General features: G+C 57.0%; 1 protein-coding gene across 1 annotated transcript in view; it reads right to left on the bottom strand.

Annotated features, from left to right (window-relative positions):
* Positions 1 to 18,898, bottom strand: part of FOXK2 (forkhead box K2) — a 58,983-nt gene that overhangs the window by 30,500 nt on the left and 9,585 nt on the right. Inside the window, exons 6-7 of the mRNA XM_027770825.1 lie at positions 18,655 to 18,839; positions 1,434 to 1,628 (exon numbers count right to left, since the gene is read on the bottom strand). Coding sequence (XP_027626626.1) covers positions 1,434 to 1,628; positions 18,655 to 18,839 — 380 coding nt within the window. The remainder of the gene's footprint in view (positions 1 to 1,433; positions 1,629 to 18,654; positions 18,840 to 18,898) is intronic.

The raw sequence follows: 18,898 nt of genomic DNA on the forward strand, positions 1-18,898 counted from the left end.
CAGGCGGGAAGCCCAGCCCAGTGTCGGTGCTGGACAGAGGGAGCCCGATCCCTCTTGACTGCCGCTTGAATCCTGGCCCCAATGGCTAGAAAAACACACCAGGCACATGTGTGCGTGCCCAGAACCCTGACAGGATGGACAAATGGAGGCAAAAAGGACTGCAGCAGCAGCACCCCAGCTCCCGGGAAGGCCGCGCTCTCCTGTCCGTGTAAGATGGCCGTGGTGTGCACGCACTTGTCCGAGAGGCAGAGCGAGGCAGTGATGAGTCACAGCCAAGGAGGATGGCCACCCTGCACTTCCCTCTCCTCCATGCTCCTCTCAGGGTCCTGGGCACACACACACGCGCCCAGGTCCAGGACACGATCCGTGCAACTGGTCCAGAGCTGACACCCTGACGGTGTGGCCTCCTAGCCTGTGAGCGCAGGCTTTGTCTCCACTGACTCGTGCCTCTTCCAGTTACAGAAGGCCCAGCACCGGCGGTGTGTTTGAGGATAAGCAAGTGACACTCAGCAGGTGGCGTGGTGGTTAGGGCACTGGACTCCCTCATGGCCGAGTGTGGTTCGAGTCTCAGACTTGGCGACTTGCTTCCTCACTGGCTCACTGGCCCTCGCTCTCTCTCTTTCCCCTTCCCCCCCCCCGGTCAAATAAAAATAAATAAAGTTAAGTAGGATAATTCTTTAAAAAAAGAAAAGAAGATAAGCAAGTGACAAAGCCGTAGCCCAGAGCTGCCCAGTCTCCTCCCAGTCAGCACTGGGCAGACCAGGCACCAGCCTCCCTGCCTGTCCCCAGGCTTTGCAAACTGCACAGACGCTGCAGAAGCCTGTGCCTGCAGGGAACAAATGTGTCCGTCTGGCACCGAAGTCCCACGTCAACGACATCCACATCGCAGAGCTAATCTCGGAGACGAGAATTACTGGTGCCCAAATGCATCCTCCATCCTGCTTAAGACCCAGCAGGGCATGGCAGGCCAGTCTGAGCCTGCCTGTAGTCCTGGGGACCACGTGTCACCCACCCCCGGCCTGACCGGTCTGGCTGCAGACTGCTCTCCCCGGGACACCCCACGGGCACAGCCCTCAGGGCCAGGTTCCAGGCAGACCCCCGCACGCTGGAAGAGCACCGCGAGAGCGCCCTTGGTGGCTTCAATACAGTCAAACCCAAGAGTTACGTTTTCAGGATTTATACAAATGTAGCCAACTACAAAATCCCAAATCCCAAATAAAACATATCAGACTTTGAAGTGGCCTGAGAAATCACCTGCCCCCCTGGGCACCTGGGACCCACAGCCATCGGCAGGGAGCAAGTCGCAGGTGCCACAGCTCCGGAGCAGCTCCTGCACCCGCCTCGCACTCAGCTTGGGGAGGGCCCGCGGCACAGGGTGTCCCTGGGGCCGGCGCTGTGGCCAGCTGTGGCCAGGGCCCAGCTGCATACTGTACCTGATGGTCCCCGTGGGGGAGGGCAGGGGGCTGAGGAGGTGAGCCATGGTGTCCGGGATGTGGATGGTCAGGGGCGAGATGTGCGGCTGCGCCGGCTGCACCGGAGACACGGGCGCCTCCTGCTTCTCCGTCCTCTCACTGGCCAGGGCGGTGAAGGTGATCTTGATGTTGGTGCTCGGGAACCTGAGCGTGCACCTGGAGGAGGGAAGCCGTGCTCAGTGCCTGCCGTGCTCAGTGCCTCCCGCGCCCGCGCCCCACACCACCTCCCGCTCAAGGGCACCGCAGCATGCACCACAGGCTCAGATGGAGCCACAGCTGTGGCCTCCGACTGAGGGCTGGCGAGCACCTCGCTGAGACCAGCCAGAGACAGGGGACGGGGTCACAGGACTTTAGGACACGTGGTCTGCACTGTCCTTCAAAAAATAAGCTCACAAATATGTTTGGGTCCTTCTTTCCTTAAGTTTATTTATTGTTATTGCTTTTTAAAATTTGCTACATGGCACATGTGCTTGCCAGAGAGAGGCAGAGACACAGAGGCAGAGAGAAGAGAAGTGAGAAAGCCAGTTGCCAGGCCCCGTAGCCGGTCATGTGGGAACCCAATGCCTTAACCGCCACGCCCACATGCTGGCCCCCATGTTTTGGGTCTTAAAGATTTTAAACGAAGATGCAAATACCACTTAGTATGCATTATTCCTTTCAAAATAAAAACACACAAATAGGGACCAGCAGATAGCATAATAGTTACATCGATGGTCTCCCACGTAGTCAACTGTGGTTCGAGTCTCAGACCCGGTGGTTTAAAACTCACACTGTGCATGGCTACGCATGTGCCCGAAATGCCGAGAGGAGAACGGAGGAGTCAAGACTGCAGTGTGGCCACCCCCCCGGCAGGTGATTTCTTGTTTTCTGTCTCTGCCTTTCCAGTGAGTGCACATACCCTATAGCAAAAATCTCTCTCCAAAAATCTTGTACTTGCTGGAGAGAGAGAGAAACATGAGAATCAGCCCCAGGTGGCCTCGCCAGTGCTGGTGCCTAAGGGTGGCCGCTGCTTCCAGCCAACACACGCTAACACGTGAAATCCTTCTCTGCTGAACACATGGAGTCACCATGGACCGGGAAACCAGCAGTGCACACTGCCCCGTGTGGCTGCGGGCATGAAGCAGCTCGAGGGCACCGCGACCACCGCTTGGAACGCCGCTTCCCACCGAAGGTCCCTGGACACAGACGGGAAGGCTCTTGGCAGGTCCCACGGAGGTGGTGTCACAGTGGTGGTTTGGGCAAAGGAGGAAGCAGGGGTGCAGGCGGAGGGTAGACCGCTGACTCAGATTGCTGGTGGGGACAAACTGCGGGGCCAGAAGGGTAGCGAGGTGACTAGTGAGCAGGCACCACTTTGCCTGGTGCAGAGGGGCATGCCCTGTCCACACCCACAAACGGAACGGAGACAGGGAGGCCAAGGAGACTGCGCCGAAATGAGACTCCCCGCTCTCAGGACTGGCCCACGTGGCCAGACCCGTCTCAGCTACCCACCGACCACCAAGTAGGTAACTAAGCTGGCACCCCAGTCTCCCCGCGGTGGAGTTTTCCAGAAGACCCCTTCCCGACTGTCCACCCTGCACCAGCTCAGACCCTGCAGACTGGCCGCACACCTGTCACCTGCGCACCTGTCATCCAGGTGCTTTCCTGGGTGGGGCTCTCTGGTGGAGGCGGCCCTGGGCCCGCGCCACATGACAGGTAAGGGGTGTGAACGCTGTTTTCGGTGCCCCTGGCTACTGGAGGCATCTTGCAGACCTGCAGCCCTACTAGAGCAGGGCGAAGGGGGACCAGGCTAGCTCCTCGGCAGGACCTCCTGACCCTTCTTGTCCTGTGAGCCAGCCAGGAGCTCCCCCCACCCCCCGCGGTGCTCTGCTTGGCGCCAGGGCAGGCGCCTCTGCACTGTCCCAACCACATGAGCAGCACTCGGAGCTCGCGGACACGGCAGGGGGGCCGGGGCTCTGCACACCTGCCGAGAGAAGGGAGCCTGACCCGAGCTGGGGACTGGGGGCCTGGGTCGCAGACACCTCCGGTTTGGGGCCACACTGGAATCCCTCACCACGGCCCAGGGGGGCATCCCACACCTGCCTTCTTATACTCCCCAGGAATCGCAGGCCAGCATGAGGCCAGGGTGCCCGGGGGTTCTGCAAGCAGCCACGCCTCGCCCTATTTCTTAACATGACCACCCCCAGTTTACAGCCTACAGATCTAGTCGTAAACTATTTTAAAATGGATCCTAGGAGAGAGCGTCATGAACTTTCCACAGCCAGGCGAGCTCTCGGACAGAGGCTGTCAGCCATTTGCTGCACGCCTTTCTTGTTCTTATGCCACAAGGCGTGTGCGAGCGCGACAGAGACAGAGACAGAGACAGAGAGAGGGAGACAGCCCAGGGGAACGGCTATGCCACCAACCCCTCATTCTCCTCCCAGGATTCTGGGCGCACATGCACACATGCCCTGAGACCGGAACTGCGGCTGGCCACGTCAGGCCCAGCGCCTCACCCTCTAGGCCCTGTGCGCTGCATTTCTTAAGGGAGGCCCATTTGGGAAAGAAAGCAGACACTGAACATTCTTCTTTTCTTTTCTTTGTTTTTAAGTTTTTTGTCTTAGGGCACATGCTCTCACTGGAGAGAGAGAGAGAGAGTGAGAGGGAAAGTGAGAAACCACCCCCAGGGAGGGTGGCCACATGGCAATCCCTTCTCCTCCACTCTCTCCCTGGGATCTTGGGTATGTACACACGCGCCCCATCTGAGTTTCTTTTTTACTTTTTCTTTTCTTGGAGAGGTTTTGGTATAGGGCGCATGCGCTCGCCAGAAACAGAAAGTGAGAAATCACCCCCCCCCGGGGGGGATGGCCACACTGCAGTCCCTTCGGCTCCGTTCTCCTCAGGAAGTTGGGCACATACATGAGTTTAAGCCACTGGACCCTGGACTTGAACCGTGTTACAATATGTGGGAGCCCAGGGACATAGCCTTTACGCCGTCTGCTGGCCCCTGAACGCCTCTTTTTTTTTTTTAAGTTTTTTTTCCCCTGACCAATTGAGTTTTGTCTGTTGCATAAGCCACCTAACATATTTCAGGTAAAAAAATACCAAATTTGAATAAAGATATTGCAAAATGAATTAGAGCCCAATAAAAATTAGCTTTGGGAAGGAATACAATTCTACTCAATTAAGGCAGACATGCTTACAGACCACAGATGGGTTTATTTTTAACACCCATCACGCCATGGATCCACATGAACAGGCTCCAGCTCAGGCCCCTTCCCCCGGCCGGCACAGGGGCTTCTCCGGGTGGAGCAGCTGGCGCTCCGGCTGAACCCAGGCCCCTTTCTCTCTGGCTCCCTTCTCGTCGCTTTCCTTCACACGTGCTAGGAAGCCCTCTCTGCTCTTAGAGGGCTTAATACGCTCGATATGCACATTCGTCCTGCTGGCAAGAACCTTGCCCTTACCCTGCTTGTTCACGACAATGCCACAGCATGCTGGTGACACTGCAGACGCCTCAGTGTTGCCATGGTCACATTTGTGGGGCGTTTCTTTGTGAACAGTGCCCATTCCCTGGATGGCTACAGTACCACCTTCCATGCAGGTGTGCATGTATGCTGCCAGAGGAGCCCCTCCGTGTTTTCTAAAGGCCTCGAGGACTTGTGTCAGGATCCTCTCTTCTTCCCCTCTGTTCAGCATCTTGGTGAACTACTGGAAGGTGGCGGTTCCAGCCAAAAGCAAGTTTTGTTTTGTTTTTAATTTTATTCATTCACTCATTTATTTTAATGTGACCAGAGAGAGACATATATATATTTAGAGAGAGAGAGAGAGAGAGACAAAAAGCAAAAAAGCAAGCCACCAGGTCTAGGACTCGAACCACAGTCTGCCATGTGGGAGTGTCTAGCGTCTTAACCACCATGCCACCTGCTGGCCCCCTGAACATCTGATTTTTAAAAACAGATCATTTGAGCCCACTAGGTAGTGTGGTGGCAATGGTGGGTGGACTCCACGTGGCTGTGCGATTTAAGTCCTGGACCCGCTGGCTTGAAAAACATGCAGGTATGTGGCACGCGTGCCAGAACCCCAAGAGAAGAAAGCGGAAAGGAATGCGGTGTGGCCATCTTTCCTGCGGGGTGCCCTCACTGTGTCTGCCTGCCTCTCTCTCTCGCTGTCCCTCCTCAGTACACGTGTCCTGAGGCAAATAAAGACCTAAAAAAAAATCTTCTAATTTTTTTTAACAGAGACTTTTGCTATAGGGCAGATGCGCTCACCAGAGACACAGAAACAGAAAGAAAGCGAGAAACCATTGCCTAGAGGGGACGGGCATGCCATAATCCCTTCTCTAAGCTCCTCTCGGGATTTGGGGCACACACGCACATCTGGTATGAGTTTTAAGCCGCTGGGTCCAGGATTCCAACTACAGTCAACCACGTGGGAACCCAGCGCCTTAGTCGCTATGCCACCTGCTGGATTCGCTCTTTTAATATTTTAACATGGAAAGAAAGGGTGTAGATTTAAACAGAGCAAGCTGACAGGACACCGGCCGGCGTCCTCCAGGTGGTTACTGAGTGCTCAAACTTGTGCACGACAGCCAGGGCAGACCCAGCCCCCACCTCCCGTGCGCTGGCTCGTAGGGAACACCTATTACCCCAGCCCAAAAGCAGTCCCTCCAGAACAGAACAGAAGAGCCGGGTTACACCGTGCAGGCTAATGTATGCTGCTGATGCTCACGCAGTGGTTTTACACAGGCCCGAGCTCATAGACCCTTCTCCCGAGAAGCAGGTGGGTTTCAGATACTTGGCCAATCAGCTGTCCACACCTCAAAGTGGAGTAAGTAGGAAAACAGCTGAAGTGAGCACTCTGGTCAACTGAGAGGTAAGCCAAGCCAAGGCGCAGAACACCTCCCTCTGTGTGGGAGGATGAGCATCCAGTCTGCTGCCCACTGCCCATGCAGGACACAGCACCGCACCTGCCTCGGGGAAATCACGACCTCACGTCTCAGAAAGGCAGGGCCTGGCCCTGGGTAAACCTTGCGAATACACCTGTTTTATGAAATGAGTTTACTTTCTAACACGCATCTCCTTTTCCTAAAGTCAAGTGTCCAGAGAAAGTGCAGGGGGACAGAAGGCCCCCGATATACAGGTTCCCAGAGGGCTGCGACCTACCCGCAGCATGGGACAGGCCCCTCTCTGCCTGCAGGTCCCCTGCACTGTGAGCCTTGAGAGCAGCAGAGGCCTGAAACATTTCTGCTGATAACCCGGCTCTCCTGGCCCCGACCAGAAACGAGCACATGTGGACGCCTGTGTGCACCTTCCATGCCGACTTACACGAACGCGCCACAGTCTACCCAGAGGCACAGGCGTCATCCACTTACGAGGACCACGGGCACACGAGTGAGCATGGCGCCTGCACTGCCAGCCTTGATGGACGTCCCAGCCACAGGAAGGCCCTAGTGCTACTCGCGGGAAAGATGAAGGCCATGCCACGTCCTGGACAGCGAGGTCCCTGGAACGCTGGACCGTACCCCACGTCAGCACAGGGGAGCACAGGTCCCTGCCCACAGCCAGACAGCGTCCCAGAGACACGCGACCCAAGAGGGCCTGCCCAGGCCCCACTGTGTCACAGCCCTGCCGGGAACAAGGCCTCTGACGGCCACAGGCGACTGAGCACACCCAGATACGGCCCAGCCGGCGACAACGGGCAGACGGGCGCTGCCCTGGAGAGACGCAGGCGCGGGAGCCCAGAAGAGGCGTGGGAAGTCCGCACTGTGCCCAGCTGCAGCGCACGAGCGTACCCGTGCTTAGGAGCCCCCCACTACTGGGGGGACGGGCTCACGGTAATGGGCAGGGGAGGACGGCGGCGTGCATAACAGGAAGGGAAACGAAACACCGGCCAAAATGGAGACCGGGTCACACGGGCAAAGGGTGGAGCAGATCCCGACTACTCTTAGAAAGGTCTCCAAGTGCAGGACCAGCAGTGAGCGTAATGGCTATGTTGCTGGACTCCCACGTAGTACTATTCCTTCTATATTTTTTGCAATTCCCAATGACTTACATAACTGGAAAGAAAGTTTACTCGTTTTTTTTGAGAAAGAGATTTTTGCTATAGGGTGTGTGGCTCACCAAAGGCAGAGACAGCGAGAATCACCCCCTGGGGGGGATGGCCACGCCGCAATCCCTTCTCCTCCACTCTCCTCTCGGTTTCAGGCACGCACGCATGCGCGCCCTGTTTCTAGCCACCGGGACTGGGACTCGGCATGCAGTCCACTACACGGGAGTCCAGCTACGTAACCATTACACCATCTGCTGGTCCCAACCGTGCTGCGTAACATAAAACACGCTGAAGCACTTAGCCAGAGACGCAGAAGGCCCCTACCAAGCACATTTCCCATAAAGGCCTTTGCTTTCCTCTTTCTAAATCTGCCAGAGGGAGCGTGTGCTGTCTCTGTGCTGTCTCAGAGAGGCGAGGCGAGAAGGCCTCCCCACAGGGCGGGCCACACCCCTTCTCACGGCGCCTCCTCCAAGACCTGGGACACACAGCATGTGTTCCAGCCGCCCTTCCCAGCACGCCATGGCTGGCTCGCAGTCTCCCAGCTCACGCGGGATCTCTACTGTGCCCTCCTGGTGTGGGCATGTCGGGGCGCCCAGGCTGAGAGCCTGGGAACCGCAGGCCACAGCGCAGCCCGACCAGGCTGGGGCTGCCATGCCCTCTCATGCCCACGAGCAACCAATTGCCAGAACCTTCCCATCATCAAGCAACACGTGACTGAACTTCTGGAACCTGACTTCCCTGACGCTGCCTGGTCCACAAGCCACTCCCGGCCAGCCAGCGGGACTCCCAGTCAAGGGCCCAGCGCCCAGGGCCTGATGCAGGCCAGGCTGACCCGAGCTGTGTCCTACCCACGGGGCCCAGATAGCAGCTGGCTGCGCCCGACGACAGCGCGCTCCTCTGAAACCCGCCTAACGCACAGCCCAGGCCGACCCGGGGCAGAAGGTTCCGGCCTGGCGTCCTCGTGCGGCTAAGGCGTCCGCTGAGTCTGTCTCCCGACTGGGACGAGACCCGGACAGCTAGCTGATGCCAAGGCAAGAGGCCTGCTCAGACAGACCTGCCGGACCTGAGCGTTCGCCCTGGGGACCCCGAGGAAGGGCGAGCCTGCAGGGTCAGACCTGGGGCCAGAGCCCGGCACCCAAGGAGACCTGTCGGAATGCTGCGGGGCGAGTGCGGGAGCAGGACTTGAGGGGCCACAGCAGAGGGAGAGCCTAGCTTAGGAGACCCTGAACAAGGGGCTCCTACTTCAGCAGACAAGCAGAAAATCCGGGAGGAGCCTCGTCTCCAAACTGCTCCGTCGCGACAGTCAAACGCACGGCTGTGACACGTGAGAGGAACCACAAAGGCCCCAAAGAGACGGGGAAGTGGGACTGTCAAGGGAACAGGAAGAGGGGCAGCAGCAAGACGCTGGATTTACTAGCCCGACTCGGCGGCGGGGCAGCACCGAGGGCGGCGGGGCAGCTAGGAAGCAGCTGTGGACAGAACAGGACCACCAAGACCGAGTCCTCGACTGAACACAGCGCCGAGGCAGAGAGTCACCGGAGCCCAACGGCAGCTGGACAGGCAGAGGTCACCATCGGCAGCTGGCAGGGGCGGGGGGCGTGGCGGTGTGGCGGTTAAGGTGCCGGACTCCCACCTGGTCAACCACAGTTCAAGTCCGGGACCTGGTGGCTTGTTTCCTCACTTTCCCTCTCTCTTTCTCTCTCTCTGTCCCTCTCTGGTCAAAATTAATTTAAAAAAAAAAAAAGGGAGAAGTTACGATCAGAGACTCTGAAGGCGATGTGTTACGGAGTCTGACACACAGAGAGACAACGATGAGTGGCCGGGGCCTGGAGGACCTGTGAGCCACTGTCAGCAAACACAGACACAGCTCCGAAAGGACAAGGGGGAGGGCAGAGAGGTTTTCACTATAGGGCACGTGCGCTCGCCAGACAGAGAGAGACAGAAAGAGAAATCACCCCCCCAGGGGGGATGGCCACGCCGCAATCCCTTCTCCTCCATTCTCCTCTCGGGATCTTGGGCACACATGCACACGTACCCGGCGTGAGTTTAAGCCACCGGGTCCAGGACTTGAACTACAGTCGACTACGTGGGAGTCCAGTGACATAGCCATTATGTGAATTGCTGGTGCCAGAAAAGTTTGTTTGTTTGTTTGTTTGTTTTGGTTTTTTTAGAGGTTTTTTGCTATAGGACACGTGCACTCGCCAGAGACAGCGAGAAAACACCCCCCAGGGGCTATGGCCACGCCGCAATCCCTTCTCCTCTTGGGATCTTGGGCACGCACGCACACGTGCCCAGTGTGAGTTTAAGCCACCAGGTCCAGGACGCCAACCACGGACAACTATGTGGGAGTCCAGTGACATAGCCATTACACTAACTGCTCGTCCCAAGTGCCTGAAAGGTTTTTAAAAACAGCTGATGCTGGGGCCAGCAGGTGGCAGATAGTTAAGCTGCTGGACTCCCACATGGCCCACAGCGGTTTGAGCCCTGGACCTGGTGGCTTGAAAATCAGGTCAAGTACATGTGCCAGCGTCCCCAAAATGGCAGGAGGGGAGTGGAGAAGAGACTGTGGCACGGCCACCCCCAGGGGTGACTGCTCCCTCTCTCCCCCGAGAGCACGTGCACCCTCTGGCAGTAACTTTTAAAGGACAGCCACCAAAAACAACAGCTGACCAGGCAGGTAACTGTAGCAGCAACGCCCGGGGCCCACGGGGAGGCCCTGGCTCACAGCCTGCGTCTCCGTGTGCATGTCAGGCGCACCCATGGTCACGGCCATCTCGAGCCGGCTGAGCCCGGGGCAGAGCTCTGGCATGGTGACCGTTTTGATGGCGTCTATCTGCCTCTCTCTCATGGAAGAAATACATCCGCTTTAATTCAGACTAAAGGGGCCAGCAGAGGCCTGGGGGTGCAGGTGGCTAGATCCCACATGGCTGACTTCTGTCCATCTTGGAGCTGGTGGCTTGACAATCACGCCAGGTGCACGTCTGTGCCTGCCCCCAATCCCAGGCTGGAGGAGGGGCTGCAGCGTGGTCATCTCCCGGGTGACTCCTCACTCTCCCCCCCTCTCTCTCTTTAGCAAGCACAAATATCCTACAGCAAAAAAACTAAAACAAAACAAAACAAAACTAAAAAGAAGGCCATGGGAACCAGCAGTTAGCGTAATGGCTATGTCGCTGGACTCCCATGTAGTCGACCGTGGTTCACGTCCCGGACCCTGTGGCTTAAAACTCACGCCAGGCACGTGTGCGTGTGTGCCCAAGATCCCGAGAGGAGAATGGAGGAGAAGGGATTGCGGCGTGCCCATCCCCCCCAGGGGGTGCTTTCTCACTTTCTGTCTCTATGTCTCTCTCTGTCTGTCTGCGAGCGCACGCGCCCTATAGCAAAAACCTCTCCAAAAAAAAAAAAAAAAAGGCCAGGCAGGTGGCACAGTGGTGCGGCAACTGGGTCTCACATAGCCAGCCGCATGGTTTGAGTCCTGGGCCAGCGGCCACAGTGGGCCCGGAGGATGGAAGAGAAGACTGCTGTGGCCATCCCCCCGGAGTATGCCTTCTTCTTTCTTCTTCCTCCAACTCTCCACCCCCACCCCAGGCAAGCACATGCAGCCTGAAACAGAATTTAAAGAGAGAGAGAGAGGAAGGGAGGAAAAAATGGGGGTGGCGGTGGGGGGAGAAATGGCTAAAAAGATCCCAGATTTGATGTAAAAGAACCTATAAATCCAACAAGCTCCCAAACCCAAAGTGAGACCGTCTGGGTCAGAGTGCTGACAGCAGAGAGGTGGCCGGCCCAGTCCGGACCAAGGCTCTCACGGCCACCAGGAGCCGGGCAGGCCAGAGTGGCGGGTGCCGGCCTCACCTGAGGGGTGGGGAAAGAGGGAGGGACCACCATAACCACCAGTTCCAGCCCGCGGCGTCTCCCGGGAGTGAAGGTGGCACCACAGAGTCCCAGTGCGGAGGGTGAGAGGACAAAGCGGCCAGAACGCGGCGCCCCAGCCCACGGAGGGCCCCGGGCACGGCCTCTCCCACTTTATGAAAAGTAAGTAAACTTAGCAAGTGGGGGAGCCCTGCGGGAGAAAGGCCTACAGATCAACCCACGTCGGGTGGGGAGTGGAGCCCCAAAAAGTGAGTGCCCAGACGGCTCGGGCAGGCAGAGAACGGGGGGCTTCAGTCTGTCTGACTTCTCACATGACTCAAAGACAGACTTTTACATAATTCTGTGATTTGGCGCACAACGTATACAGACCCATCCAGCACGGCCCAGAGGAGGCCGCAGCGGAGTTCTGCTCCTCCTCTCAAGAGTATGAGTGTTAGCTGGTCACACTTGGCTTTCGATGTAACACGTACTTTTTTGGGGGGGAGAGGTTTTTGCTATAAGGGCGCATGCGTCGCCAGAGAGACAGAGAGAGAGAGAGAGAGAGAGTGAGAAATCACCCCCTGGGGAATGGCCATGCCGCAATCCCTTCTCCTCAAATGAAAACAATAATAAATAAACAAATAATCTTTTAAAGTAAGAGAGCATGTACAGTTATTACACCGCCATTAAAAGCAGTTCCACAAGGACCAGCAGGATGTTGTGAACGGCCGAGTCTTCCACCAAAACCGTTCCTCCCAAAGGGACGGCGCAGCCCAGGGTGTGGGAGGAAGGAGCAGGCAGCCCCCGAGTCGGACAGACAGGGCACCTGCGCTGCTCTGAGGCCCACGGCATGGCAGCTTCCCTCCCCAAGCTGCCACCAGGCAGACCTGTGTGCAGCTGAGAGGTGGGAGGGAGGCTGCGGGAGGGAGCGTGGCCCCCGCCAGGTGGACACGTGTCCAAGAAGTCATCAACTTACATGTTCCTGTGTTCACATGCGAGACGCGCGGGCCACAGGACACGGCCCTCTGGGGGCAGCTTGGCCCCGAGGTCACACTTCCCAACGCTCAGTTGTGTGCTAGATCCTCCCAGCTGATGTCTAGAGGCAGGACACGCGACACGGGGACAGTGATCTCCCCGAGTTACTAACAAGGAGCCCTAACTTGGGGAGAAGTGGCAGGCTGGCATTTGGCCCTGTCTACCCAGGAGCCAGGCCTCGCCATCTTCTGACACAACCAGTGGGGCATAAACGACAGCTGTGGGTGACAGGTACAAAGGCTTGCTTCTCGAGCTACGTCGGAAGTGCAGCTAAACTCGAGAACGCCCTAAAGCACTAAGTGAGCACCAGTGAAAGAAGCAGGGGGTCTCTCTGGGAAGACCTGACATGGCCTGAAGCAGCAGCCCTGCCGTGTGCCCAATGCCTGTGGGCGCGTCGTGCAGCTCTGCAGAAACACACGTGGCCGTCGCCCGAGGCCGACGGTTTGCAGGCTGCACACTTCGGAGTGGCACCTGCCCTGGCCGTTCACCTCTGACACCACGCGTTGCTAAGCCCTGGCGTCCGAGCCTGGCTCTCAGCTCTACCTGCAGGCTCCTCCAGAGTTTCAGGTCATGGGGCCAGCAGGTGGCACGGCGGCTAAGGCAGACTCCCACACAGCTGACCACGGTTTGTGTCCAGGACCCAGCAGCTGGACAATCACGCTGGGCATGTGTGCATGCTGCCCAAGGTCCCGAGAGGAAAATGGAGAAGAGATTTTGGTGTGGCCACCCCCACCTGTGGGGTGAGTTCTCACTTTCCTTCTCTGCCTCTCTCTGGCAAGGGAACGTGCCCTATGGTAAAGACAAAAACGAACACAAGAGCTGCAGGGAATGACGGCGTTGGCCCCTGCTGACTGCGAGCGCGCATGCCAGACCTCACCCGGCTCTGTTCCGACCAGCCCTGCTCAAGTCTTCGAGTAAGACCAGCTCACTTTCTCTTCTCCTGCCAGGTACACGAACCTCCCTCCGCCCAGACACCTCCACCCCTTTCTCACTCTCCAGCCCTACCCCAGCCTTTTTCACCAGGTGCAGGTGCAGGCGCAGACAAGGGCCCTTCACAGGCGGCTCTGCCCTTCTCCACTGTCAGCCCCTCCATTCACAGGGGTTCCCTACCCGGGGAGGGGAGGCCACTGGCCACTGGTCACCTCGCCTCCTCCACCCTCACCTCGGAGGGCGTGGGCTCTATCTACGGCACGCCTCCAAGTGTGACCGGCAAGCTGAGACAGCCTAAGAGGTGGGTGTCAGCCTAGCCACAGCGGCAGGCTGCTCAGAGCTGGGGCCTGGCAGCCCGGGTGTGGTCCCAGTCCAACCTCGAAGCCCACACTCGGGACCGCAGCTTGCCAGGAGGCTGGAGCAGATGGCAAGCCCGGGGCTGGCCGGGCGGCACAGCCGCCGTGTGTAGGAGCTGGGTGTGTCAGTGCACACGCGGAGGGGGCACCTCAGCAAGTCAAGTCTTAGGAGACAGAAAGAAGAAAAGGACATGCCGCTTTAACACTGAGTGGAGCAGGCAGACCCACGGACCGCTAGTCTGAAGGACGAACGTAGTCAATTTTCTAAGTAAAAAAGTTTAGTTTTCTCTCTCTTTTTAGCCGCCGTGTGTAGGAGCTGGGTGTGTCAGTGCACACGCGGAGGGGTCACCTCAGCAAGTCAAGTCTTAGGAGACAGAAAGAAGAAAAGGACATGCCGCTTTAACACTGAGTGGAGCAGGCAGACCCACGGACCGCTAGTCTGAAGGACGAACGTAGTCAATTTTCTAAGTAAAAAAGTTTAGTTTTCTCTCTCTTTTTTGGGAGAGGTTTTTGCTATAGGGCATGTGCACTCACCAGAAAGACAGAGACAGAGAGACAGAAAGCAAGAAATCACCCCCCAGGGGGGATGGTCACGTCGCAATCCCTTCTCCATTCTCCCTGCTGGGATCTTGGGCACACAAACACACACACCCAGCGTGAGTTTAAGCCCTCGGATTCAAGACCCGAACCGCAGTTGACTACATGGGAGTCCAGCGACATAGCCATTACACCAACTGCTGGCCCTGCAATTTTAGTTTTCTTAAATAGTTTCAGTCAGTAATAAATTTACTGGAGCCAACAGGTGACATGATGGTTAGGTCGCTGGACTCCCACATCGTCAACCGCGATTTGAGTCCTGGACCTGGAAGCTTAAAACTCATGCCAGGCGCATGTGCGTGCATGCCCCATCTCAAGAGCAGAAAGGAGGAGAAGGGACTGCGGCGTGGCCATCCCCCATGGGGGGTGATTTCTTGCTTTCTCTCTCTGTCTTTGTTGAGAACACATGCCCTATAGCAAAAATCTCTCTCTAAAAAAAAAATAGTAAGTTTGCTTGTTCTATTGATGTTTGGTTACTAAATATTTTAGGATCTTTGTAAGTCATTTTTAAAATGATTTTATTTAACTTTATTTTATTTATTTTAATTTGACCAGAGAGGAACAGAGTGAGAACAGGTGAGCGAGAGGGAGAGAAGGAAAATGAGAAAGCAAGCTGCCAGGTCTGGAACTCGAACCATGGTCAACCACATGGGAGTCCAGCGCTCTTAACTGCTGGACTGCCAGCCACCACACCTGCCGGCCCCACCTGCCGGCCCCTAACATCTAGGATCTTAATGACTGAAAACGTGTCAAATTCATCTGATGCTTTCAAAGCAGGAACAACTGTTAAGGAGCTCCTTGTTTTGTTTACAAATTCTATTAGTCTGCTGCCGTAGCAACAAGAGCAGCCGCAGCCATGTGGTCCCGTGCCAGCCTATGAGATGAGCACCCTGTCCTCAGAGGGCGTCCTCACCCTTCCCTGAGCCAAGTGAATGCACCCCAGACCAGGCAGAACCTCCCGTTCCTACCTGAACCCCGTCCAGTGCCAGGCTGCAGCCTGCTCCCGTGAGCCCTCACCTGCCGTCTTCCCGGAGCGCGGCCCAGAAGGCCCAGGCACCAGCGGCCACACCGAGGGACCCCAGTCCCAGGAGCACCTGCGCCTTCGGGGAAGCTCTCGGAAAGGAGACCACCTCTGCACTCACACCCTACGTCCTCGCCCCAAGCCCAGGCTGTGGATGGCACGCCCCGAGGCCGCCATGCACACTGTCTACACTGTGCACAGGCTTGCAAAGCGCTGAGGAACAGGCATTGTAGCCACAACCTGTCAAGGGCTCTGAAGGCACCAGGGGCAGATGGGGCGTGGCGGCTGCTCCCTGGGCTGGGCATCCCTGTGCCGGGCCAGGCTGTTCGGGTGGGGGAGTGCCGTGGCTGCTACATCTCTGTCTAGAGAGACATGTCTCATGCTCAGGGGGGAGATCATACATTTGTCTCCTCGGTATTTTTTAGAATTTGTGGTAGGGTATGTGCACTCACCAGAGAGAGAGGCACAGAGAGAGAAATGGCCACTCGGAGGGATGGCCCGCCGTCCCTTCTCCATTCTCTTGGGTTTAGGGCAAGCAGGCATGTGTGCCCGGCTTGTTCGATAAACTCCCGGGTCCAGGCCTGCGTCATGCAGTCAGCTGTGTGGGATCCAGCCCACCACACCACTGGCTAGCCTGGTAAATAAACTTACTCCGAAATACTCATGAGGGCTGAGGACAGGACCCGTGTACAGGATCCCAGGCCTCGCTGCTCTCTTCCCTCCAAATCAGTACATTATTTAGTGTTTTAATAAAACGAGGGACGCTTCCATCTCTTTCGATCTTGGCTATACAACATGAGCACTTGCTAGAAAGACAGAGAAGTAAGTAAGCAAAGCCCCTCCCCGGGGACAGCAGCAGACCCTTCTCTCCTCTCCTCTCCAGACTCCGGGCATGCACCTGCCTCTCAAACCACTGGGTCCAGGACTCGAACTGCACAGTCGGCCATGTGGGCTCCAGGAGCCTTCATCACCCACCACCGGCTGGGCCGCGAATCACCCTTTACACCAAAGCTACCTGTGCACTCTTCCAAATTCTCCTGTGATTCTTGCCCCCACTTTTTGCTATAGGGTGCACTTGCAGGAGACAGAAACAGAGAGAGGGAAAGGGAGAGATCACCCACCAGAAGGATGCTGCGACAATCCTTCCTCTATCCTTCTCTAAGGATGTTGGCCACGCACGCACGCACGCACGCCTGGCATGTCTTTCAAGCCACTGGCCCGAGACTTGAACTGCTCAGCCAGCCATGTGGGACCCAGCCACCTTAATATCCACCATGCCACTGGCTAGCCCTCTTTGTGAATTTTTAATACAAATTAAAAACTGTAAATTCACTTAGAAGTTGGAACTGAGGGCCGGCCAGTGTTGTGGTGGTTAAGGCAGTCAGATCTCACGTGGTGCCGACTGCGTGGTTCGAGGCCCAGACTGACACGGAAGACGTGCTGGGTGCACATGTGCCCAAAGTGCTGAAGGGAGAAAGGTGAAGAAGGGGTCGCAGAGTGGCCGTGCTCCCCCAAGGGCGCCTTCTCAATTTCCCTGGTCTCTCTCCGGCAAGCAAAGATTACACAAAATTGAGAAAAAAAGTAAACAAGTTGGAATTGAAAAAAATCATCACAGTTCAAATAAGAGACCGACTATGAGTTGCCATCCACTCTCACTCTGCAATGATCTTTTGGAGAGGTTTTTGCTATAGGGCGCGTGCGCTCGCCAGAAAGACAGAGAAAGCGAGAAATCATCCCCCAGGGGAGATGGCCACGCCGCAGTCCCTTCTCCTCTTGGGATCTTGGGCACGCATGCACACGAGCCTGGTGTGAGTTTAAGTCGCCGGGTCCGGGACTCGAACCGCGGTCGACTACGTGAGAGTCCAGCAACATAGCCATTACACTAACTGCTGGTCCTACTCTGCAGTGATCCTGACACCTAAGACAAGTACTGGGGGTGCTCTGACCTCGGGCCCAGCCAGGTGGGCACAATGGTCGACGGAACACCTGGCCAAGCACAGGTCTGGATGCCCAGGTCAGCCTGAGAGCACACCAGGGCCCTGCACAGCTGCCGACCCTCACATGGCAGCTACGGGTTGGGAAGAAGAGGGCAGCAGTGTGGTGACCGTTAGGGGAGCTTCTCTCTCTCTCTCCCCCATGGACACACACTCTCTTTAAAAATAAAATAGAGACGTAAAAAGTACTCAGGCCTCTGCATAATTACTCTAAATTATGTATGCTCTTAAGGGTTTGTAACTGACATTTTTACTTTAAAAAAACTTACAGCAATCTAAACGCTAACCTTACTTTAAAGAACTTTTTTTAAAGAATTATTTTATTTATGTATTTATTTATCTTAATTTGACCAGAGGGGGAGAGAGAGAGAGAAAGTGAGAAAGCAAGCCGCCAGGTCCCAGACTCGAACTGTCGCCAACCATGTGGAAGTCCAGCGTCCTTAACCACCACGCCACCTACCGGCCCCACTTTCAAGAACTTTTCAACAACTCACCCGGACCTGCTCCACTAGCACCGACTCGTCTAGCCCAGCGTAGCTCCCTACTCCACTCACTGCCTACACAACTGCAGCAACGCCAGGAAGGTGCAGGCGCCTCTGTGGTGGCCGCCAGGGCACAGCACCCTCCGGGCTGAGGCTGAGGCGAAGGTCAGGCCGCCCAGCCTCATCGCCCCTTACCCACTCTACCCTCCAACGTCCGGACTCCTCCCTTGGAAGGGCCCCCGCCTTCCACAGGCAGTGTACTGGCACACGGGGAAGTAGTTCACCACGCGGGTTCTAGCTGATCGGCATAGGCAGGTTCTAGCTGATGGGCAGAGATGGGTTCTAGCTGATGGGCATAGGCGGGTTCTAGCTAGAGATGGGTTCTAGCTGATGGGCAGAGGCAGGTTCTAGCTGATGGGCAGAGATGGGTTCTAGCTGATGGGCATAGGCGGGTTCTAGCTAGAGATGGGTTCTAGCTGATGGGCAGAGGCGGGTTCTAGCTGATGGGCAGAGGCGGGCTTTCCTTCACAACCTCAGACCCCTGAACTACCTGATCTCCTGCGCTGTGACCGGACTTTCCTGCCACAGCTGTCAACAAGAGGGCCCTGTTGGCCGCCACCGCGCCACGCAGCCCAAGGTACAGACACATCGGCGGCATTTCAGCTGAAAGGGTGTTCTAAGGGACAGGGCGGTACTCAAGGCTGGCCACGCCACAGCGCACACGGGGAGGACCGAGAGTGGCAGCCCCATCTCCCAGCACACCCCGAGGGCCAGACTCGGGGAGCCCGGGGCACCTGCCGGCACACACCGCGGGCCAGACTCGGGGAGCCCCAGCATCTCCACATCTCGAAGTGGCACGGCTCATGGCCGCTCCTGCAGACTGTGCGCAAGCAGCACCTGCACCCCGGATCCCGCAGAACGGGTTTCCAGCGGGGCTGGCGGTTCCGTCCGGGGACCTCAGGACAACTACACCGCCGACCGTCTCCGTAAAAAGTTCTGTGCTGAAGTGCCCAGCGTCCCCGCGACGTGGGCCGCAGCACAGCCTTAAACCCAGCGTGCCTCAAGTTTCTGGGTTCCGGGCTCTGAAACAGGTGGGCCGTGTCCCTGCCGCGGGGCAGCTACCCCCAAGATGTTGAGGGAT

The sequence above is a fragment of the Tupaia chinensis genome, unplaced genomic scaffold, assembly GCF_000334495.1.
Source record: "Tupaia chinensis unplaced genomic scaffold, TupChi_1.0 Scaffold000159_1, whole genome shotgun sequence".
Lineage (NCBI taxonomy): Eukaryota > Metazoa > Chordata > Mammalia > Scandentia > Tupaiidae > Tupaia > Tupaia belangeri.